Source organism: Vombatus ursinus, unplaced genomic scaffold (genome assembly GCF_900497805.2).
Source record: "Vombatus ursinus unplaced genomic scaffold, bare-nosed wombat genome assembly UNPS02007284.1, whole genome shotgun sequence".
Taxonomy (NCBI): Eukaryota; Metazoa; Chordata; class Mammalia; order Diprotodontia; family Vombatidae; genus Vombatus; species Vombatus ursinus.
The window spans coordinates 27,732,274-27,757,996 of record NW_020947062.1 but is presented as its reverse complement, the minus strand read 5'-3'; the positions used below and the strand labels follow the sequence as shown (position 1 = coordinate 27,757,996).

General features: G+C 35.4%; 1 protein-coding gene across 2 annotated transcripts in view; it reads right to left on the bottom strand.

The window, feature by feature from the left end:
* The window catches only part of MAP4K5 (mitogen-activated protein kinase kinase kinase kinase 5), a 176,444-nt gene that overhangs the window by 53,765 nt on the left and 96,956 nt on the right, over positions 1-25,723 (bottom strand). For both annotated transcript variants that reach the window (XM_027849199.1, XM_027849198.1), the window contains exons 9-12: positions 24,489-24,620; positions 12,437-12,499; positions 2,228-2,309; positions 1,357-1,473 (exon numbers count right to left, since the gene is read on the bottom strand). In XM_027849199.1, coding sequence (XP_027705000.1) covers positions 1,357-1,473; positions 2,228-2,309; positions 12,437-12,499; positions 24,489-24,620 — 394 coding nt within the window. The remainder of the gene's footprint in view (positions 1-1,356; positions 1,474-2,227; positions 2,310-12,436; positions 12,500-24,488; positions 24,621-25,723) is intronic.

Sequence of the window (25,723 nt, the reverse complement as noted above, 5' to 3'; positions counted from 1 at the left end):
ACAATCTTATATTTAACACTTCATTTCATTTGTTTTTGAAAAACTCTTGTTCATTAAACCAAACTTCACAAGTGTGATTTAAGAAATACTTTAAAAATTCTTGACTATTTCTAGTCAGTGAGCAAACATGAAGAAATTTGGTTTTAAAATACTGGTGATTTTTTTTCTACTGAGGTCCAATGACCACTTAAAATAAATCAAAGGCCATTAAGCACTTATTCTTTAAAGAAAGAATTAAAATATAAAATGTGTCCACTTTATAAATTAAGAGACAATTACATGTAATAAATTTTAAAAGCTAAATTATGTAATATGTAAAGAAAAGGAATGAATAGGAAAATGAAAAGAGAAACAGTAGGAAAGGAAGAAAAAGAATGAGAATAAAAAAAAAAGATGAGAGAGAGATAAGTAGACTTTGTGGATCTTGGGAATATTGTTACTAAAGATTTTAAGCCATACTGTGTTTTCACAACCATAGGCACGTGTATGTACACATGTGTGTACACACACCCACCACACATACACATTTATACTGATGTCTGGGTGAAAATAAGCCGAGGACCAGGTATGCCTCAACGTGATCAAGACTTTAAAAGTAATGTACTTAAAAAATCAAATCTATCTTACTATGATATTTCCTAGAAATATTAAGCACATTGTTAAGCTTGATTGAATAAGATTGCTTCAGAAAATAATGAGATTACAATGTAAACAACTTACCTTGAAGACTCTAAATATAATATCATTTGTGTTTAAAAAATTTTGCAAATTGGAGAAACAAAAAAATATCATTCCTGATTCTCTTGTTGGTTAACTGCAATGTTTATAAACTTTAAAAACTTTAAATGGATAAAATTATCAATTTAATTAAATTGATATTGAATCAAATAGATAAAGCAAAGGAAATGCGTTATCAAATTCTCAACTGAACTGCTGGTTCAAGATAGAAACTAGAGTTTTGGGAGAAGGATTTGGCCAAAATAACATGCAGTATTTATGGATCAAATTATTTCTAAGGGAAAGAGAAAGGCCATACTGACAGATGAGCATAGAGATTGCATACTTCATGACCTATACCTAATTCTAATTTCTTAATGACTTTACCTTAATGACTTTACTGGGGATCCAGATCATAAAACATTAATCTGGGGATAAAGAAAGCAGTAAAAGGAACAGACCAGAAGACAAGATTTGCTATCATCAGCAAATATAGGTAGGGAAAGTGCTGATTTTATTAGCTAATCATTTTTGTGGGCCAAAAATTTTTAACAGTAGTTTAAGTTATATGACACAGGCTATTAATTATATCTTTATACATATCGATTCTCCAATATGAGAGTATAAATGTTTCCTCACCTCAAAATCATCATCATCTCCTTCAATATAATGTGCATGGTTGTCTGGATTATTTACTTTGTCCAACAATTCAACTGCTAGTGCCCTTGAGAGACCAGGCTGTCCTACAAAACTATGCTTAATAAAGAAAGAAACAAAAATATATTCTGAGATTAAAATTTTATATATGTATATCACCTACAGAATTCATTATTTTACTTTTTTCATTCGGGAAATGGTATAAAAGCAAATAAAAGAGCCGTTACTATGCAAATCAACTTTAAAAAGTATTGAATTACATGTCATTTGTATACAATTTACTTATAGCAATGAAGTCCATAGTTGAGAGTCAGAGTTTCTTTTGCAAAACTGACTGGCCCAAATATGAATTAAAGCTAAAAAATTTGGCTACAATTAGTATTATATTTTTAAGACACTGGCCAATGACCTCACAAATGTTATACATATTGGATTGGTGGGCCAAAGACTCTAAACGGTTCAGTGCAGTCCATTATCCACTACTGAAAAATCAATTCAAAGTACATATCAGTAAAGAGCATTATCTTCATATAAAAAACCAAAATATTTAAACTATGAAAAAAAATTTAAATAAAATTTTATCAAAAATATTTTTCTTTGGGTGCCTATAAATTCTGGCACTGATTTTTAATAAAATATCATTGTTTATGCTTACAGACTTGTGCTATAATAATAAAATCACAAACCCCAAAGTATTTTATCTTATATGAAAAAAATGTTTGGTTCCTCTTCTAGGAGTAACCATTACAAAGGAAAAAACTGAATATTTCAGTTCAAAGGAGAAAGTCATTCTAACGATACTTCAAAATTCTGTTTGAAATTACACACAAATATCATGTAATTAAACACTTACAGTTAGAAGTCTTTCAGCTGTTGGCCTCTTTTTTGGATTTTTGGTTAATGCTATTTTGACAAAATTATGGAATGTTGATGACCTTTAGATTAAAAAAAAACACGTACAGATATGTTTCATTACTACTGGTTTTATAATATTACTGACATTACTCTGTAAATGTAATTTATAAAGTCTGGTAAATATCAATATATACTTGAGGCCACTCAGCACCATAAAGCTTCAAAATTTACAAAATAATTCAACTTATTCAGTTGAAAACATCCAAGCCTTTATCGGCAAACAAGGATTAGACAATATTAATGTAACAATGCCATTACTAAGAATCAAATACTTTGATAAGTGGAAACAAAAAAGTTGGACAATTAAGAACACAAAGTTCTGTATTTTGTAATAAAAGCACCATTCAGAAACCACAATTTCCTTTTCAGATTGCCTAGTCTGCAAAAGCATAGCTATGAGGACACCCTAGAGGTAAAAAGGCCAGGTGGCACCCTACTGTGCCTTTGGGGAAAAGAAGATGCAGAGAAGACAAGTTGGGAACAAGACAGATGTTATCAAGGGAAGGAGCTTTCTTATCACCTTCAGGTTCCTTGGGCTAGAAGAGGAACAGCAGTGTGCTGTGTGAAAAGAACACTGGCTTTGGCATCAAAGAACCTAGGTTGATTCTGGTGCTGCTACTTATTACCTGTGTGACCTTAGGAAGTCACAACTTCTCTAACATATTTCCTCATCTCTACAATGAGAAAATTAGACTATCTGATTTCTCAGGGTACTGCCAGCTCAAAATTCTATTACTATAGCCCACTAGAAAGGATTTGGATGACAAAGGTAGCTTTTTGCTACTTCCATTATGCCTATTAGGGGTTAGGAAAAAGAAGAAGCAATCCGCCACTTGAGAGACAGGCAGTAACTACCAAAGTCTTTGACTTTTGAGTGTCAACTGACTTGAGTACCTCGAAACAGAGGCACTGAAGGATGACAAAGATACCTAGTGGCTACAGAAGGTTCTTAAGACAGGAGTGAGTTGTGGGGAGGGGATGGGGAAATCAACTGTTTGTAGTACAAATTCTTCATAGATAAGTCTATTTTTTAAAGTGAAAATAAAATTTCAATCAAAGTCAACAAAAGTGAGAATATAATGTAGCAAATTCGCTCCAACTGACAGTGAATACAAGGTAGTGATTATTTAATGAAGCAGACACAAATGAGGTCAAATTTGAATTGGCAGATGCTCTATGCTAGAGTGACTTGCTCCTGTCAACTGGCATAAGCTGCTTGCTTCAATATGAAAGTGAACTGTATAAATCTGAAATTAAATTATTTTTGTGTGGAACTTCTAAAAACTAATTATAGCAATTACATTAGTTCCATTTCTCAGTGGCACCACTACCACCACCACCATTCAGGTTCTCTATGTATTCAAAGGTTCTCCCTTTTTTAAAACAAGCTTACATATCAAATTTATTTAGAACCTAAGAATATTTAATTCTTGAATTAAGGCTTATATCATTCCCAACTCTTGCTGACAGTATATCAAATGAGTTAGTAATATAACTATTATTCATATAGAATATCTACAAACTTCAAGTTTTCAGATTTTTGAAGGATATTCTGAGGTATAACTTAATTTGAACTAGATATTTAACAACTGAACAGTAGACCAGATCCATAGTTGAACTCATCTGTGAACCTTAATATACCATAATACTGAGCACTTGAGATTCAAAAATCATTCACTGTAAAATGTGATGGGTTAAACATTCTTTCCTCAAAAAAAAAAAAAATTATTAAATAAGCCACAATGGAATACCTTTCAGTAATGGAAAAGCAGTATTTTTATTGAAGAGAATTATATCTAGACTGTTTAGTGACCTTCCTTTCAAACTATCTCGTATTTAACTGCTTTGTACAATTATTTCTATTTATTTTCTATTTATTCTGTATAAACTAGTGTAAGATGCAGGTTCTTTAAGAAAGGATTGTGTCATTTTGTACTCAACTGTCAAAATGGTTTTCCTAAGTGCAGGTCCGACCATGTCACCCCTCTCTACTCAATAAACTCCAGTGACTCACTATCACCTCCAGGATCAAAGATAAGTTATCTGTCAAATAAAGCCCTTCATAACATGCCCTCTCTCTATACACACACCTTTCCAATCTTCTTATACCTCCTATGTACTCTGTGATATAGTGATACTGGCTTCCTTGCTATTTCTTGAACAATATACTCCATCTCTCAATTTTGGGCCTTTTCATTGGCTGTCTCCCATGACTTGAATGCTGCTCCTCCTCCTCATTTCCACTTCCTAGCTTCTTTTGAGCCTCATTAAAATCCTCCCTTTCAGAGAAAGCCTATCCCAATCCCTCTTAATGGTAGTGACTTCCCTCTATTGATTATTTTGAATTTATCCTGAATACAGCTGGTTTATACATAGTTGTTTGCATATTATCTTCCCTTTTAGACTGTGAACTTCTTAAGATAAAGGACCTTTTTGCGCATCTCCAGTGATTAGAACAGTGTCTGGTATATAGTAGGCAGTTAATAAATGCTTGTTGATTGATTCACAATATGGAAAATTCAGAAATTTAAGATGAAAAGGCTTAATTTTCTTTCAATTCCTTGCTTCAATTCTTTCCTTTGGTTTGGTAAACCAAGCCCTCTCCCATCCCCCCAAAAATGACAAATTATAAAGTCATATAAGATTATTAGGTAGGCTTTTTCCATTATTTAACAAATTTGTGACAACACAAAATTAATTTTTGTTAAAAAGTCTAAGAAAATGTGTTGGACTTAAGAGTCAGGAAGATCTAAGATCAAATTCTGCCTCAGAAACTTATTATCTGTGTGACTGTTCACATGTCACTGAACTTCTATCTGTCCCAGTTTGCTCATCTGTAAATAATGATAATAATAACACCTTACTCCCAGGATTGTTGTGAGGATAAAATGAGGTAATATTTGTAAAGCCCTTTGCAAACCTTAAAGTGCTATATAAATGCTAGCTACTATGATGATAATGATGAACAAAAATTTTATTAAAAACAATGATTCATGGTGGAGCCAAGATGGCGGAGTAAAAGCAATGACTTGCTTGAGCTCTTCCCCAAATCCCTCCAAATACCTATAAAAAATGGCTCTACACAAATTCTAAAGCAGCAGAAGCCACAAAAAGACAAAGTGAAACAAATTTCCAGCCCAAGACAACCTGGATGCTTGATCGGAAAGGTATATCGCGCCAGGCTGACAGAGAAACGCAGTTCAGCATGGGCGCACAGGCCACAGAGAAGCTGGTGCAGGCCTCAGAGGACTGAATCACAGGCAGCTGTGGCGGTTTCCAGACCTCTCAACTCATGAACGCCAAAGACAACTTAGAAGGTCAGTGGGAAAAGTCTGTTTCTGCGGTGAGAGATAAGCGGAGGGTGCCAGCCCCATTCCCCAAGATCAACCCCAGGGTGGCGGCTGCCTCCTGAGCTTTCAGCCCACAGACTGAGGGGAAATTGAGTGGCTGATCAGAGGTGTATTGCAGGTATCTCTCTGCTGGTGCAGGATTCTCTTGCTTTGCCCATGCTTGGATCTACGTCACAGTTCTGGGTGGTGGTCCTGGGGCGAGGAGGAGTGCTGGCATGGTGGAGCACATTGTAGTGTCTGTGGAGAGGAAATCCTCCTCACAGTTCCAAGACAGAAAAGAGTGCTTGTGGTCACTCATAGACCAGAGCACAGGCCAGGAAAGGAGTAAACACCTCACCCTTGATCATACCACCTTGGAAGAACTGAAAATTTACAGGTCCCTAGAAGTATCTCTGAAAACAGCTGCACAAAACTCCTAAAGCTTGGGACAGTATATTCTCCACACTGGAAACAGACCCCTACCTTAACAAAGAGTTTATAACTTAAGTAATTGGCTGGGATCATGAGCAACCAGCGCAAAAAGAGTCAGACTATATTATCTTACTTTGGTGACAAAGAAGATCAAAATATACAACCAGAAGAAGACAACGAAGCCAAAGCTCCTACATCCAAAGCCTCCAAGAAAAATATGAATTGGTCCCAGGCCATGCAAGAGCTCCAAAAGGATTTTGAGAAGCAAATAAGAGAAGAAGAGGAAAAACTCAGAGGGATGCTAAAGGAGACCCAAAAAAATACTGAAGAAAATAACACCTTAAAAAATAGCCTAACCCAAATGGCAAAGGAGGTCCAAAAAACCAATGAGGAGAAGAATGCCCTAAAATGCAAAATTGGCCAAATGGAAAAGGAAGTCCAAAAGCTTACTGAAGAAAATACTTCCTTAAAAATTAGAATGGAGAAATTGGAAGCTAGTGACTATATGAGAAATCAAGGCACTGTAAAACTAACCCAAAAGAATGAAAAAATAGAAGAGAATGTAAAATATCTCATTGGAAAAACAACTGACCTGGAAAATAGATCCAGGGGAGAGAACTTAAAAGTTATTGGACTATCTGAAAGCCATGATCAAAAAAAGAGCCTAGACATCATCTTTCAAGAAATTATCAAGGAAAACTGCCCTGAGATTTTAGAACCAGAGGGCAAAATAGAAATAGAAAGAATCCACTGATCACATCCTGAAAAAGATCCCCAAAGGAAAACTCCTAGGAATACTGTAGCCAAATTCCAGAATTCCCAGGTCAAAGAGAAAATTCCTAGGCAGCCAGAAAGAAACAATTCAAGTATTGGGGAAACACAATCATGTTAACACAAGATTTAGCAGCTTCTACATTAAGGGTCCGGAGGGCATAGCGTATGATATTCCAGAGAGCAAAGGAGATAGGACTACAACCAAAAATCACCTACCCAGAAAAACTAAGTATAATCCTTCGGGGTAAAAAATGGTCATTCAGTGAAACAGGGGACTTTCAAGCATTCTTGAGGAAAAGACCAGAGCTGAATATAAAATCTGACTTTCAAATACAAGACTCAAGTGAAATATGGAAGAGGTAAACAGGAAAAGCGAAATCATAAGAGACTTATTAAGGTTGAACTGTTTACATTCCTGCATGGAAAGATGATATTTGTAACTCATGAGTCCTTTGTCAGTATTAGGGTAGTGGGAGGGAAAAAATTATATGTATGGATAGATAGATAGATAGATAGATAGATAGATAGATAGATAGATAGAGGGCACAGGGTGAGCTGAAGATGAAGGGGTGATATCTGGAAAATAAAATTAAGGGGTGAGAGAGGATTATACTGAGAGAAAGAGAAAGGGAGAAGTAGAATGGGGTAAATTATATCACATGAAACAGACAAGAAAAGGCATTTACAGTGGAGGGGAAATGGGGGAAGGTGAGAGGGAATGAGTGAATCTTAGTCTCACAGGATTTGGCTTAACGAGGGAATAACATACAGAATGGGGTATGGAAATCTATCTTACCCTACAGGAAAATAAGGGGGAAGGGGACAAGAGAGCAGGAGGTTGATAGAGAGGAGGGCAGATTGGGGGAGGGGATAATCAGAAGCAAACACTTCTGAGGAGGGACAGGGTCAAAAGAGAGAATAGAATAAATGGGGGGTGGGATAGGATGAAGGGAAACATACTTAGTTGTTCACAACAGGACTACCATATAAGTGTTTTGCATGACTACACATCTATAACCTGTATCGAGATGCTTGCCTCTTCAATGAGGGTGGGTGGGGAGGGAGGAAGGGAGAAAATTTGTAATCCAAAGTTTTAAGTACACATGTTAAAAATTTTTTAAAAAAAAATTTTAAAAAATCAACCATTCATGATCAAAGTTAGGGTAGAGTAAGGGTACACGCAGATAAGTATTTGAAATTTTTGAAAAGCAAATAAAAATTTAATTACTAAATTTTTTACACTCTGTAATGTTTTAAAAGTGAGTATTTTTTTGTGATGGATATCTACACAATTGGTTTGAAAAGGAAATTTACTGAAGCAGGTGAAACTAGTCTAAATAAAGATAATAATTATAATTTAATCAGTGTAAATACTGAAAAACTAAGTTCTTTAACCCAAAATCTAAAAAATAAGAATCCACTATACCCTATCATTCAGATCCTCTAATATCTTTAAGTACTATTACTGACAAAAAAGAAAACTAGTATTTGCTTTGTAACCATAGGTAGTATGCAACCCAGCAAACTGAATCTGTATTTTGGAAGTGGACATGCATGATGGCAAGATGAGAATTTTTCCAAAAAGAATTAAATCCTTTTACTAAGCAAATAAACCTTTAAAAAAGTTTTAAAAAGATACTAGGTCTGTATCCCCAAAAGATATATATTTTTTAAAAAGGACCTATATATACAAAAATATTTATAGTAGCTCTTTTAGTGGTGGCAAAGAATTAAAAATTGAGGGAATACCCATCAATTGGGGAATGGCTGAACAAGTTTTGGTATATGATTATGATGGAATATTACTGTGCTATAAGAAATGATGAGCAGGATGCTTTCAGAAAAGCCTGGAAAGACTTACATGAACTGACGCAAAATGGAGTGAGCAGAATCAGGAGAGCATTGTACGCAGTAACAGCAATATTGCATGATGATCAACTGTGAATGACTTAGCTATTCTCAGCAACAAAATGATCTAAGACAATTCCAAAGGACTCACGATGAAAAATCCACGTCCAGAGAATGAACTGAAGGAGTTGGAATGTAGACTGAAGCATACTTTTTTTAACTTTCTTAATTTTTCTTGGTTTTTTTTTTGATCTGTTTTCTTTCACAACATGGATAATATGGAAATATGTTTTGCATGACCACAGATGTATAATCTGTATCAAAGTGCTTGCCTTCTCAATGAAGAGAAAGTGGAGAGAATTTGGAACTCAAAATTTTATTAAAAATGTTAAAAATTGTTTTCACATGTAATTGGAAAAAACCCCAAATATTAAAAAGTTATGTCTGTGACATCAAAAGTTACCTGTATCATATAAAGTTGCTTTACAGAATTACTAAGTATTAAAAAAAAAAAAGCCCTCACTTGATAGATATGTCACAGATGGCACTGTACAACTCTGGGACTCTCCATTAGGGGTCCAGGAGGAGTGGTCTTTTCTGTGGCAATTGCTCCTATATGGCACCTAGAGTAGAAACTCAGCTAAGTGAGCTTGAATCTCGGCCTACATGGCTGTTCTTCTATATAGCTTCTTCTTCTTGATCAGAGATAACCAAATGCTGATCCCAAGATAACTGCAGTATCCTTGGAAGCAGTCTGAGTCAGAAAGTTTGAAATATCCTGGGTTTTCAACTGGTGCTGTCTGAATCCCGGAAGGGGCTCTTCTAAATCCACTATAGTGCTCCTTGGAGGAGAACATTCAAAGGAGGATAAACCCAAGATTTGGCCTGGCTTGCTGAAAGACATGGACTTAAGAGATAATTAGAGAGTATAGTGCTGAAGTGAAATGTAAAATCTCTGTTTAATAATCCCACAAACTGCATAATGTTTTGATGCTTTAAGCTTCAACCTCCCATTAGAATAACACAGTAGTAATGTAACTATTGCTGTATATTTTTCTATTAATGTGCCTTTATGTGTCTGGGTGTATTAAGCATTTTCTTGTATAATAGAAACAAACAACTTTCCTATATCTGACTTACATTGTAGGTTGAGTACCCTTCTACTTGACATTATGAGGAAACTCTAAATATGAACCAAAATTTAAGCATAAGCAAGTAATTTCCCCTGAAGCTATGGAGTGAGTGTGGAAAGAGATGAGAGAACCTAGCAATAGCACTTCTAGGGCTGTATCCCAAAGAGATCATAAAAATGGGAAAAGGACGCACATGTACAAAAATATTTATAGCAGCTCTTTTTGTGGTGGCAAAGAATTGGAAATTGAGGAGATGCCCATCAACTGGGGAATGGCTGAACAAGTTGTGCATATAAATGTAATGGAATACTATTGTGTTATAAGTAATGATGAGCAGGCAGACATCAGAAAAACCTGGAAGGACTTATATGGACTGATGCTGAGTGAAGTGAATACAACAAGGAGAACGTTGTACACAGTAATAGCCACGTTGTGTGATGACTAAGGTTGATAAACTTAGCCCTTCTCAGTAATGCAAGGATCTAAGACATCTCCAAAGGTCTCATGATGGAAAATGCTATCCACATCCAAAGAAAGAACTATGGGGTTTGAATGCAGATAGAAGCAAACCATTTTTTTCTTCTGTTTTATTTTGTTTTCTCTTTCTTGTGGTTCCTCCTATTGGTTCTAATTCTTCCTTATAACATCACTAATGTGAAAATATGTTTAATAGGAATGTATATGTATTTGTTTTTGTTTTGTTTTGGCTAGGCAATGGGGTTAAAGTGACTTGGCCAGGGTCACACAGCTAGTAAGTGTTATGTGTTTGAGGCCAGATTTAAACTCAGGTCCTCCTGAATCCAGGGCCGGTGCTCTATCCAATGCGCCACCTAGTTGCCCCTCAGGAATGTATATGTAGAGCCTATATCAGATTGCACACTGTCTTGGGGAGGGAGAGGGAGAAAAATTTAAAACTCAAAAGTTTATGGAAGTGATTGTTGATTAAACAAAATTAATTTTAAAAAACAGCAAAGCAGTGGGGGGGGGAGAAGCAGGTAACTTTTGGTTTTGATTTCATGGGATTACTCAGGTTTCCATTATTTTTTCAATAAGAAGAGGAATATACAGATCCCAAAGTTTAAAAAAAAAAAAAGAGATGAGAGGGAAAAGGAGAAAGAGAAGGAGAGGGAGAGAGAATGTCAACCTGACCCTTGTTTTAGGAGGATATGCTCCCCAAGGACTGTCACCTGGTACATGGATCCAGAACAGAGAGAGGCCCCATAGTAGAGAGGGAGAAAGCAAGTAAATTCCTCAGACCCTCTGAGCCCAGTCAGGGTTGTGAATGTTTAATTATTACTAGATAATGAATATGAAGACATTCATTTCTTTTTAAATCACCTTCTGAAATATGTATTTAGTAGATATTTATTTACTAATTTTGCTCTTTTAGTTAGTATTTTAAATTAGTTAATCAATGTGAAGTCATTAAATTTACACCCTGATCCAGAAGGACAAAGTGACTACACTTAGGAAAAGATAGGGCTACAAATAATTCAATAATCACCCACCTCGCATCTTCTTCCAAACAGAATATTTCCCAATTTTTAAATAACATGCCCTGCAAATAAAACAGGAGACCAGGCTACAAAAGCACTTGTCGTTTTACTCTTAAAGGCAAAGACTTGCCTATACATGGATGGACAGATGCCCATTTGCCTTGGGTAGACATGATATGCTTTGTCTCACTCCAGCTGAAGAAAAACCATTAACAGACTATTGTGGGATAGCACATTCAAACAGCCGTAAGAACCTAAAAATCTTACAACATTGTGGATTTGGGTAAATAAAGAGTTCTCTAGCTTCTCTAACTTAGCATTACAGATTGCGCTAACTTATCCCACAATTTTGTGTGAAACAGAATTTTCTTCTATACCTTTTATAAACACAATATATCAATTCTGAATGTGGCTGAAAAAGAATGACATCACATTTTGATAATTTACATTGAGAAACAAGTCCATTCAAAACAGTTTTGGATTTAACTATCAGGAAGGGCTATTACTTTATTTTTTTAAAAAGTAATAACAAAAAATTTAAGATAGAATTTTTTTAAAATGTAATTTCTGAAAGTTTCAAATCATTATCTGCAATCATTCTTGAGCTATTTCAATTTTTAAGAAGTTTGCCTTTAAAAAAAATCAGATCATACTGTATCTACCAAAATGAATGACATTGAGAAATAGAACTGATATTATGGCACTTTTAACTCCCACATAAAGACCAACTTTGAGTTTACATACTTATCATTCCAATGTGACAAGCAGAGAACACTACACATCTGTGTCATAAACCTACATTCACTGACTGGGATGTACAGCATTGTATTTTCCTGAAATCTGATAGGCCAATCACTGCCCTACACTGTCAGATGGAGTAAATTTGACATGATGACTCATTTTTGTTGACATTGATTTCAACTTTGTTTTCACTGTAAAAAATGGATGTATTTAATACAGGAGATGTACTAAATAAAAAATAATGTGTCCATTGCTTCACACCTCCTCTGAGAGAGGACTCTCTCCACACACTTTTTCTAGGCCTCAATTTCCTCAGCTATAAAAACAAAGTTAGGGGATGTATCTAAAGTTCCATCTAGCCCAAAAGTCTATGAGTCTGTGCATTCTGACTTACCATTTGGTCTTTTCTTTTAGCTTTGGAGGTTGAAAATTGCTTTTTGACATTAAGAACAAAGCCCTGAAATGAAAAGTACAAGTAGTTTCAGTAATGCATCCTCATTTTTATTAAAATAGTCAAGATCTATAATAAAAGTACTGCAATGAATTTACTCAAGGTAGATTAACTTATGAATTGTACAAATAATAATACAAATACCAAGTTTATATTGTACAAACAAGCTGGAGGCAGGATTAAACAAGAGAACAGATGGCCTTCTGGAAATCACAAAGTTCCTTTGGTGACCTCAAGTTCCTCTTAGGAACAAAGGCCCATTTAAAAATATTCCTACAGTTTCAATGTATGGCTACAACACATGGAAGACAAGAATAACCAAAGAATAAGACAACGAATATCAAACAAAGGGGGATGGAGGTGAGTTGGCTGCTGCAACCAACAACCAACAAAGAAAACTGGAAAAGAACAGGAGTAAAAGCTGCCACCCAGGGGCAGGTAGGTAATGCAGTGGATAAAGCACAGGCCGTTGGGAGTCAGGAGGACCTGAGGTCAAATTCGGCCTCAGACACTTGACACTTACTAGCTGTATGACCTTTGACAAGTCACTTAACCACACTGCCTAGCCAAAAAAAAAAAAAAAAAAAAGAAGCTGCCACCAGAGAAATATGTAATAAGAAAAGAAGATGGGCTAATCCCATCTTCTTGGGACCTACCTTGAGGCAAGGGCCAGAGGTGACATCATGGATGGCTGGGCCTCCTAGGCTTAGGGAACATCCCAAATAGTAAAGGGAATAGATCCATTTGAGCACTGGACTCATTAATGAAAATACACATGGTTATGCCAAGACCAGCTAGGTGGCTTCATTTGTCTAGAGTGACTCCTGGGGAATGCCTGCTTTGCTACTACAGACTCAAGTTTTAGAGAGTTTCTGGGAGCACTGAGAGATTAATAGACAGTATGTGTCTGAGGCAGGACCTGAACTCAGATATTCCTAACACTGTGACTAGCTCTCTATCCACGGCTGCTTCTCTCTAATTATGTGAATAGCACAACTACTACAACAATACAAATGGAAAGAACTATACACCAAAAAAATCTTAAGTGAATCCTATAAAATGAACAAAACAAAACCAAAAACAAAAGAGTGACTCAAAAGAAGAGACATGAAAAGACGTGGCAGTCCTTTGCAGAGGTGGCAGAGCCACAAGTGTTGCGCATGTTTTGTTTTACTCATTCTTCTGGGCTACTTCATGATTTGGACTTCACATAAGTGTTGAGCTCTGCTCACTCCCATGGGGGTGTCTAGTCTGAGTTTCTGCTGCTTTGAAGCCCTGCTCATCTGAGTTCTGCAAGTTCCTGATGCAGTTTGGGTTTGCTGATGTGTGTGTAGTTGAGTTTGGGTAGACCACTGCTGCAGTTGGTCACTGTTCGCACATCGGAAGATTCTGCAGGGTCAGAACAACTGAACTGCAGGCTCCCCTTCGGTCTTGGTCTCTTGTCCTTGAGTTTCCCGTGAAGGCATCTGTGCTGGGTTAAAGGTTAGGATGGAGTCACTGCTCTACTCTTGGGCCACACATGTCAATTTCTGGACTTCATATCAGGCTCAGTCCTCAGGCTGGGTCCTGCACATAGCTGCACCCACTTCTCTACACCTTGGATCTATGAGCCAGAACTAAATGATAGGAGACAGATCTGCCAGATAGCACCCATTCCTGCTCCTGGTGCTAGTTCAAGGGAAACCTAGGATCTTGTTTTGTCCCAGTGCTTGCTGCCCTGGTGTTCTCACAGTCCCCTTCCTGTGCCTGGGTGCTAGAACACTCCCCATTCCACTTCTGTTGCTGTTATCACCATGCTGTGCTCTTAAATAACAGTGTCCAAAGACCTGTATTCCTGAATTGCTCTGGACCGGGAAAAAAATGACTCATTATGGCTTTTTTCTTGGTTTTTCCAATCAGAATTTGGTTTAGGGCATTTTCTAGGTTGTTGTAGAGGAAGTGTGTTGGAAGAGTCAGGCATTAATATGGATGAATTTCACTATACCAATCTGACTCCGCCTTACCAAACTTTCTTTAAACTACTGCAGATATTTTCAGGCTTATTCAATGTATTGATCAGTTACGCTAATTTTTCTTCTTTAAAAAAATACTATTTGTTGGCATATGGGATGCCTCTATCTAAGGAGGAAGAGAAGGGATACTGGGGAAAACTATGGCAAAAACCACTCCAAAATTTCTTAATAAAAATTATTAAACCTTAAGAATGAATAAGTGGTCTTTATCTACAAATGTTTTTAATCACATTTCCCTGAACCATCATTAGAGACAGAAGAGATGAGAAGGAATTGTTGGATGTCCTCCACTGCCTCTTCAACCCCAGGTTTCTAGTTCACTCAACTTTTCATTGTCAACATTTTAAAACCAAATTTTTAGGCCCTCTAAAGTTTGTGTGTGTGTGTGTGTGTGTGTGTGTGTGTGTGTGTCACAAAAACCTAAAAATATGTGAATGCTATTCAATGTAACAACTTACAGCAACAAGGGATAATTTTTCATTATTCACATTTCTCAGCTGAGCCTCTTGATTCATACTATCCTAGAAAAAGAGAATCTTAAAACCCCTTGACATTATCTCCCCTTCTCTGTCTTTTCTCTAGCCCCTAATGCCTAATGCCAAACCCTCTACATATATCCCTGATTCTGTCTCTGTAAGCAAATTGCTCCCATCATCTTCCCCTACCTTTAATCTTTATTGTTAATGGTTCCTTTCTCTGCTGCCTACAAATACATGTAAGTTTTCACCACCCATGCTTAAAAAATAAATAAGAAAACAAAACAAACAACACTGCATTAGACCCTATCATTTCTTTAAGTCGTTATTCCATGTCTTCTTTTTCTTTGCCTAGAAACACGTAGAAAAACTTGCCTCCACTTCTCATTTTTCAATCTTGTTTTTTAAAGTTTGAGTTTTTATTATTATGAATTTGAGAAACATTAATATTTACCAATACAAAGAACAGTATGAACGTTATAAATCAAACAATTTTAAAAGTATGTTTCAAATGTAACAAAGTAATTTCAACATAGCCCTGATTGGCTGTGTCTCCTTCTGAACTTTCTTCTGCTCTCTTCTATGTATTTTATTTTACTAATGAGAAATTATTATTAATAACCAATGATTTGGGGAGATCCAATTTCTCCCTTTTTCTAAAGTCCTGATTTTAAAAAGTTTAGTCTCTTGAAGGACATTGCTGATAATGAAACTGGACTTTCTTGTTCAGACTCCACCCACATGGAGTAAGTGCTGTATTTTGTTCAGGTATGGGTGGGGCATAAATTGTCTGAACAGACTGTCCAAGGTTGGGGGTGGTCCAGGTATGAATGACAGGACATTACTCTTAGCTCTTCATTGCAATATTCGTTCTCTCATTAATTGTTAACCAATTGGGGTTGATGCCCTGGGGAACACCATCAGGCTTCTGAAGTCATGAATGGTTACAGCATTGATCGTAGTTATTAAGTCTTTTTTTTCACAGATGTTTTCCTTTACAATGTAGTTGTAACTACATAAATTGTTTTGCTTCTGTTCATTCTGCTCTTCAACAGTTCATACAAGTCCTCCCAGAATTCTCTGAATTCATCCCTTCCATCATTTCTTACAGTGTAATAATCATAAAACCATAGATAAAGAGCTGGAAGAGACCTTAAAGGCCATTCAGTTCTATTACCCCATTTTTCAGATGAAGAGACTGTGGTCAGAGAAGTTAAACTGACTAGCTAGCTAATAAGTATCTGAGACAAAAATCTGAATCCAGGTCTTCTGGACTCCAAGTAAAGAACCATACCCACTATATTCACATTCAGCTCTTCCCCAACAAAAAGTGCTGTTTATAAATATTTTTGTTCATAGCAGTTTTTCTATTTGATTGAAAAATAATAATAGCTAGCATTTAATTTCACTTTAAAGTTTGCAAAGCACCTTACAAATATTAACTCATTAATCCTCACAACAATCCTGGAATGTAGGTACTATTATTATACCTATTTTACAGATGAAGAAATTGAAGCAGAGGCTAAAAATTTGCGCAGGGTCACACAGCTTGTAAGTGTCCTATGACAAGGTTAAACTAGGGTCTTCCTGACTTCAGATCCAGCTATCCATAATACCAGTTAGATTTCTTGGGTAGAGATACAACCTGTTTTTCAGAATGGGTGGATCAATTCACAACTCAACCAATAGTTCATTAGTGTGCATAGTCTTCACGGTTCTCCCAACAATTGCAGTTTTCCTTTTTAATCATCTTTGCCATGAGTATGAGGTAAAATCTCAGATTCATTTTAATTTGCTTTTCTCTTACTATTAGTAATCTAGGGCAATTTTTCATATGGTTGTTTACAGCTTGCCTTTTTTCTTTTGAAAATTTATCTTTGTTTTTTTTTACCACGCACTTATTGCTTGAATGACTTCAATTCTCATATATTTGTATCAATTCCTTATATATCTTGGATTTTAAGCTTTTATCTGAAAAATCTGCCACAACCCCTTTTCCTAGTTAAGAGTTTTCCTTCAAATTCTAATATAATTGATTTTGTTTGTACATAAACCTTTCAATTTTATTTAATTAATATTGTTTATTTCCTATGATACTCCCTTACCCTTTGGTCAGAAATTCTTTCCTTATAAATAGCTGTGAAAGGCATTTCTTTCCTTGCTCCCCTGATTTGTTTGTGATATGACCTTTTATATCAAGGTGATGTATCCATTTGGAACTTATTGTAGTCTGTGGTATGGTAATGGTCTAAACCTAATTTCTGTTAGACTAACTTCCAATTTTCTCAATAGTTTTGCAGAGTACTGAATCTTTAACCCAGTAACTGATGGCCTTAGGTTTTTTCACACATTATAGTACCATGTTCATCTGCTTCTAGGTGTCATGTACATAATCTGTTCCACTGAACAACTTTTCTCTTTTTTAACCAGGACTAAATAGTTTTGATAATTACTGCCTTGAAGAATAGCTTGAGCTCTAAAATCACTAGACCCCCTTCATTCCTGCTTTTTGTTAATCCTCTTGAAATTCATGACCTTTTGCTTCTCCAAGATGAATGTAGATATTTTTCTAGTTCTATAAAGTAACTCCAGTAGTATGATTAGTATGATATTGAATTTGTAAATTAATTTAAGATATATGATCATTTTATTATGTTGGTATGGGCCAACCATAAGCAATTTCTATTTTTTCCAGTTATTTAAATCCAATTATTTGATTAAATTATTTCTATAAGAAATGTTTTGTGGTATTCCTCATTCTCTCAGACTCTTACTCCCCATCCCTCAATACTTAATCTGTTGCCAGGTTTTGTGAATTACACTTTCATGACATTTCTTATATATGTCCACTTCTCTCCTTTGATCCTGACAACATTCTGGTCAGGGTCCTCATCACCTCATACCTGGACTCATATACCATGTTGGTTGGTCTCCCTGCCTCAAGTTTCTCCCAACCTGAAGTCAACTGTCAAAATGATCTTCTGATCTTGTCACTACTCTACTCAAGTGGTTTCCTACTACCTCCAGGATCAAATATAAAATCCTTATTGGCTTTTAAAGCCCTTTATAACCTGGGCTCTTCCTACCTTCTAAAACCTTACCTCAGTGACACTGATCTCTTTGCTGTTCCTCAAACAAAACACTCTATCTCCGAACTCCAGGTTTTTTCCACTGGCTGTCCCCTATCTTTCCAATGTTCTCCTTCCTCATCTCTGTCTCCTGGCTTCTCTCAAGTGCCAGCTAAAATTTCACCTTCTATAAGAAGCCTTTCCCAGTTCTTCTTAATACCAGTGCCTGATCTCTGTGCCTGATCTCCAATTTATCCTGTATATATCTTGTTTGCACATAATTTTTTTATGTTGTTTCTCCCATTAGATTGTGAACTCCAGGATGACAGGAACTGTTTTTTGCCTTTCTCTGTATCCTCAGCATTTAGCCCATTTACTGGTACATGGTAGGTGCTTATTAAATGCTTATTGACTTGTATTCATATAGCTCTGATGTGTGCTTTAATAGGTAGATATTGAGGAAAATTAATATTATGCTGTATCATTTGATAATTAATATTACTATATAGTATATCTTTTTTGGTCAAAACTCCCATCTCTTAATCTAGCTCAAAAGGAGACCTCTCCCAACCAGAACTAAGGTGTGGTTGAGGAATGTGATTGCTCCCAGGCCCCAAGGCATCTGCTCATTAACCAGCTCAGTCCCACTCCCCAAGTGGGACCCTTCAGTCAGAAAACCAGCTGGAGTTCCCCTGCCCAGGGAACAAGCCTCCAGTCCTTGCTTTCTAATCAAAGTTAGGAGTGATTTGGTCTGCAATGTGGAAGCTAAAACCACAAAGAACATGATTGTGATGGGTTTTCTCTAGCCAGGATTGCTAAAGGCAGCTGGGTCTCATGATGCAGCTAGCATTAAATAACAGAGAAGAGCATAATCAGCCACATCCTAAGGTTTGTCCACTTCCCCTAGCTGCAGACTGATCCTTTAACAGGAGGATTAGTCCTGCCTCCTCCCCACCCCCATCCCAAAGATGAAGTAACAGGGAGGAGCTGTTATTAACCCACCTTCTCCTTAAAATGTCCACCAATCAGGAACTGCCTTGCCTTTACCAGAGGAGGTCCAAAAGTTGTACTGTCAGACCAATCAGAAGGAAGACCACACACAGGTATAAAAGACCTTAACAGTGCTCACTCAGGGTTTCTTAGCACAAATGGAGGTAGGCCAGAGATCCTTTTATTAATAGATATGGTACTCTATTAATAAACCTTATCTCCTACAGGGAACTGCCTCAGTTTTCCCTTTTGTTAAATTCTACTCGTGACAATATCTAGTTATTTTATATATGTCTTACGGTTATTATAAAAGGAAATTTCTCTTCTATCTCTTCATGCTGGATTTTGTGTGATAAAGAAAAAGGCTTTTGTTTTTCTGTAGGTTTATTTTATACTCTGGTGCTTTACTGAAGTTATTAACTATTTAAATTAATTTTTAAGTTAACTTTATAGGGTTCTCTAAGTAAGCAAAGTATGTCATCTACAAAAAGTTATAATTTTATTTCTTCTTTGACTCTGCTTATTATTCCTTTAATGCTTTTTGTTATTGCTAAAAACTAGTGTTTCTAGAAACATATAATAGTTATGACATAGACATATTTGATTTAACCCTGATTTACACAAAGACATCTAGAATTTTTCCATTAGATAATGCTACATCTTAGTCTTAGATAGTTTGCCAAATTAAGGAAGGGTACATTTACTCCTAATCTTTTTAATATATATTTTTTTTAACACACAGGGGTGTTGTATTTTATCAAAAGTCTTTTCTGCATCTAATGTAATCACGTGACTCGTATCTTTTTTTAAATAAAAGATATTCATAGGATCTATTATATTTATGGGTTTTCCTAACAGGAAGCTAAGTGGTGAAATGGATAGAGCATAAGATTAAAAGTCAGAATGATTTGAGTTAAAATTCTCCCTCAGACACCTACTAGTTCTGTGACCCCTGGGCAAATAACTTAACCTTTCTATGACTATCTATAAATGGGGATAGTAATAGCATCTACATTATAGGGTTATTTGAGCGTCAAATGAGAAAATATATGTAGAGCACTTTATAAACCTTCAAATACTATAGAAATGCAATAAATAAATTATAAAAATACTGGACTAACCTTACATTCCTGGTATAAATTCAATTTGTTCATAGTGGATAACATTCTTCATATGTTGTTATCCCCATTTTGCTAATATTTTGTTCAATATTTCTATATTGATACTTATTAGAAAAACTTAATCTGTATTTTTCTTTTTCATTCCCTGGTTTAGATGACTATTTCATAACTGACTAGAAGATGTAGAGAATGTAAGATCACAATGTACATTTGTTTGTTGATTATGTAAAGCACTGTCTCAGGTAGATGGCCAGAGTGTACCACTGTTACCGTCCAGATATCAGGAAAAGTAAGGAAGGCCTCTAGCACAGTGGGTGGATACCTTGTAGATAACTTTAATGGAAGACATTGATGAGAGTCATATAAGATAGGCATATGAGCATAGACTGTGATTTGCCCCTGAAGTAATAAAACCACAGATCCAGTTAATATTTGAAGAATTTGACAGGATTTCTTCCTTTTTTAAAAACAATTTATGCAATATTAGAATTTCTATTTGAATATTTGATAGAATTCACTTTTAAATCCATCTGCTTCTGGATTTTTATCTTCTGGAGTTCCTTTATGACATATTCAATTTCTTTTTCTGAGACTAGTTTATTTTAATTTTCTACATCTTATATTGTTAAACTGGGCATTTTACATTCATGTAAATAACCATCTTTTTCATTTAAATTATCAATTTTATTGCCATTTAGTTGGGGCAGCTAGGTAACATACTATATAGAATACTGGACTTGGGAGTCAGAAAAGATCCTACACCTCAGATAGCTTGAAAGTCACTTCACCTCTGGCATTTAAGCTCATCTGTTAAATAAGAAAAAGAGTATCTATTTCACAGGAAAATATTACAGTACTATATAAATGCTAGCTTTCGTCATCATTATTTCCTATAACTTCTTTAATTTTATCAAGTTATAAATTCTCCATTTTAAAATTTTGGTAATTTTTTTTTCTTTTTTATCAGATTAGCTAAGCTTAATTATATTTAAGCTTATTTTGAAAAACCAGCTCCTAGGTTTATTTATCAGTTCATCTTTTTTGTTTCTATTTTATCTTTTCTTTAACTTTCAGAGTGTTTTTGACTGAGGTCTTTTAACTTGTTGCATGGATTTTAATTTTTTCTAGTAGCATTTCTAATTCATTATTATGTTATTTCTCTTTATGGCTGATGAAAAACATTTAATAAAATTTCCCCTAAGGACTACATTTGGTTGCATCCTAAAAGTTTTTCACATGCTCTCTCGTTTTTTAATCAGATTATGTAGTTTCTTTTTTTAATTTAAAATTTATTTGTTATTCTGAACTTGACAAACAGGAATACTTCCACATACAAAAACAGAAAATGAAGAATGAATTATGGATGAAGCCATAAATCTTTATCACATATAATTTGCATTTCTTTTTAAAGAATAGAACTTCAATCCATAAGCTTCAAAGCTATCTTGCTTTTCTGTACCTTCTTCTGAATATCCCCTAGTTTTCTTCTGTGCATTTAAAAAAAAAAGATTCATTTATTCTTTCTCTTCTCTTCTTCTTTTTTTTGAGAAATACCATTGCTAATATACCTCCTCCCCTCCAAATCTCCTTTAATTAAAAAAAAAACAAAACCCTTGTATCAAATAAGAATAACCAATGAAAAAACTGCACACATATGGCCACATCAGAAAATGTCCATTTCCTCTCTGTTAGGCAGTGAGTAGCATGCTTCACCATGGGTTCTCTTATAGCAGTGGTTGGTCAAAGTTTTGATCAGAGTTAAATCTTTGAAAGTTCTTCTTAAAAAAGTGTTACAGTCACTATGTAAATTGTTCTTAGGTTTTGCTCACTTCACTCTTTACTCTGTTGCTATTTCATACAAGATTTCTCTGAATATATCCCGTTTGAAATTGCTTGGCCCAATAATATTACATTGCATTCATAATTTGTTTAGCCATCCACAATTAAGGGGCATTCTCTTAAGCTTCCATTTCTTTGCTACAACAAAAAGTGCTGCTATAAATATTTTTGTATAGATGAATCATTTCCTCTTTATTTGATCTCTTTGGGGTATATGTCTTGTGGTGGTATCAGCGGATCAAAGGGTATTTTTTTAAGCCTTATATCAAATAAGCATAACTGAGCAAAGAAAAAAAAACCCATATATTGGTCATGTCAAAAAATCTGTCTTCCAGATTGTCAAATTGTCTTCCAGAATGTCTGGACCAATTAACAGTTCTACCAATAGTAGACATTAGTGTACTTATTTTTCCACAATCCTTCTAATAACTGTCATTTTCCTTTTTAAAAACAATCTTTGCCAATCCGATGAGTATGAGTTGAAACTTCAGAGTTGTTTTAATTTGCATTTTTTATTACTAGTGATTTGACGCATTTTTTAATGTTTGTTGATAGCTTTAATTTCTTCCTTTAAGAACTGCCAGTTCATACCTTTTGACCATTTATCTATTAGAGAATAGGTCTAGTTTTGATATCAATCAATCAGTTGTTCCCCCAGTCGGAGTGCTGGCTAGCTCCAAGTCCATTTGTAGGAATTCAATCTCACTTCTCTGGCTTGGCTCTTCTCTATTTCCCCAACCCTCCATACTTCTGTTTAAGATACCATCATCCTTCCAATCACCCAAGTTCACAACCTCAGTGACACCTCTGACTCCTTAGTCTCACTCAACCAACATATCCAATCAGCTACCAAATACTGCCTTTTCTATCTCCACAAAATCTCTTATTATCTGTTGCCTTCTCTCCATTCAGTTATCACCTCTTTCCTTAATTATTGTAATAGAATCTTAACTAATCTCACGGCATGAAAAATCTCCACTCTCTAATGCATCTTCCATATATCCAGGAAAGTAATTTTTCTGAAGTATAGTTCTGGTAATGTCATTCCCCTATTCAATGAGCTCCAGTGGCTCCCTATTGCCTTTAGGATCAAATATAAATACTCTTGACATTTAAACTCTTCACAATCAGACCTCAATCTACCTTTCTAGGCTCCTTATATGCTCCTCCCCTTCCCACATTCTAGAATCCAGCCAAAATGGACTTCTATTGTTCCTCACATGAGACATTCCATCCCCTCTCTCCATGCCTTTGAAATGACTGTCCACCAGGCTTGGATTGTACTTCCTCCTCACCTGTCTCTCGGTATCCCTAGTGTTCTTCAAAACCCAGCTCAAACTTTTAACATTTTAAAATGTTTAAAATAAAATACACAGGATTACTAAAGAAACCCATTTATATTAAACTACAGTTATAAAAATATTTTTAAAACCAAGTTCATGGATCCTAGGTTATGAACTCTTGTTCTTCATAAAGCCTTTCTTAGAGGTCTCTTCAAAATTACTTTGTATTTATTCTGTATATAATCATCTATTACACACACGCATATCTTCTTGACTGACAGAATAAGTCATTTAAATTCCTTAAATGACTGCAAGGACTTTTTTCATTTCTGTCCTTTTATCTCCAGTACCTACCAGAGTTCCTGGCACATAGCAGGTGCTTAATAAATGCTTGATTAATTGATTATAGTAAAAGAAAATAAAAAGAAATTCATAGATAACCCTAATTCTCTTCCTCCCAAATTCAAAACTCATTTTTGCTAATAGCTTCAATATCTTCCTTAGTCTCATTTTTTTCAAGATCAACACAACTGATATTTGGTTTTTACCTTCATATTTTATCTCCTGACTCCCTAGGGAAGATCAATAGCAAAATAATCAATAAGGAAGGAAAAGGAAAAATAGTTAAAGGTCTAGAAAAATCTAACATGCCAAATAATCAGTTTTGGAATATCAGAAAACTGTTTTTGTGATCAATTCTTTTCTATTTTCAAAGAGGAGGACAAAAGAAGGAAAAATGGTTCAGCTTCCAGCAAAGCTAAAAATTTAATGAAAATTTTCTTGGTAGGCTTAGATTCTTATAATCTAGCCAAAGGGTCAGATTCCTAAAATCTAGCCACTGCTTAGATTCTTAAAATCTAGCCAATAGCTTACTAATGTTCCAACTCCTTAAGAGTCTGCCCAATATGACTAATGTTCTAATAAACCTTGTCTTTCACTGAAAAAAATTTTTTTTTCTTGGTAGCTGTTAAACACTAGTATATAATTATCAAACTGAACATTTTCCATCTTTATTTGTTTTGAGTGCTACAGATGTAATGCTATCAGAAAGCAAGGCTTAAACTAGATTATTTCAAAATTTCTTTTACAGTTGTATTTTTCTGTGATATACTGAAAGTAAAATTTGAAATGTTCCAATGATTAGCATTTCCAAAGAATCAAAGAATATCATTATCCCAAAAGATGCATTAACATCTTAATAAATACCTCATTGGATGAAGATCAAACATAGGTGGCTGAAGCTCTCCAAGTTCAATTGCTGTTATCCCTACTGCCCATATATCACAAAGTTGGTTGTATCCACCATTCTTTTCCACTGCAGCAACTTCTGGAGCCATCCTGCAATACGTTTGTATATGTATGTATGTATAAGTCCATATATAATTCAATATAGTATCACCAATGAAAAGAAATTTTCTATTTTTCAAACCTAACAACTGAAATCTGTTCCTTCTAGTTATATACAATTCTTAAAATGTTATAAAAGAAAATCAGAACAACTTCTACAGTACAAAGTGGCTCTAAAGTATAAAGATTTTTTCCCCTCATGTGGTCTTTTAAAACAATGTTTCTCAAATTGGGGGAAGAGAATATGCAGTTAGAACTTTTACAGAGGCCTAAAGTACTCTGACAGGTATATCAACAAACAAGCTGTATAAAAAAGATAAACTGTTCCTCCTCCTTTCTGGATTTTTTACCCCTACATTCTACAAAGCTTTAAAGGAGTTCTTGGTTACAGCATCACTGTTCACTAAGGTTGAACTGTGAGGGCCTGCGGAGCTCTAATGTCTTGACTGCCAGCCCTGAGAGCTCTACTCTCTTGTGGTATGTCTTCTTCCGTATCTCTTATTCTACTTGTCTCCCCAGCATATGAATAATATTGGGCAGTTTTTAAACTAAGCAACAACACAGCACTATTGATTTCCAGGAAGTGCTAAACCTCACTGATTATTCTGACCTTGTGTCTCATATTCTGGTAGTTCCCACATTTGAAATAGTCCCTTCTACAGAGCTATGTTGATACAAGTATTAACAATATCATCAACAATAAATACAAAGCTCCGCGCTAGATGCTGGGGATCCAAAAAGATATAAGGGTAGAGAAAACTATTAGAATACTACTTTAATAGTCCAGTCACAAGATAAGGACCTGTAGCTGGATGTTGGCAGTGGGAATGAAAGGGCAGACTCAAGAAATAATAGCTCTCACACCTACACTCTCAGTGGCGAAATCAGGAATCATTACCAATTTATTATTGGGAAGAACAGGGCACTGAAAAACAATTTCCAATTGCCTATATCAAATCATATCTTATAATGAAGCCAGAGAGGATCTATGTATTCTGACAATGTTAAATGATTTCTTTCCCTTCTAGATCAGGGGTTCTTAACCTTTTTGTGTATCAGGGACTTCTTTTGCAGCTTCATGAAGTCTATGGACC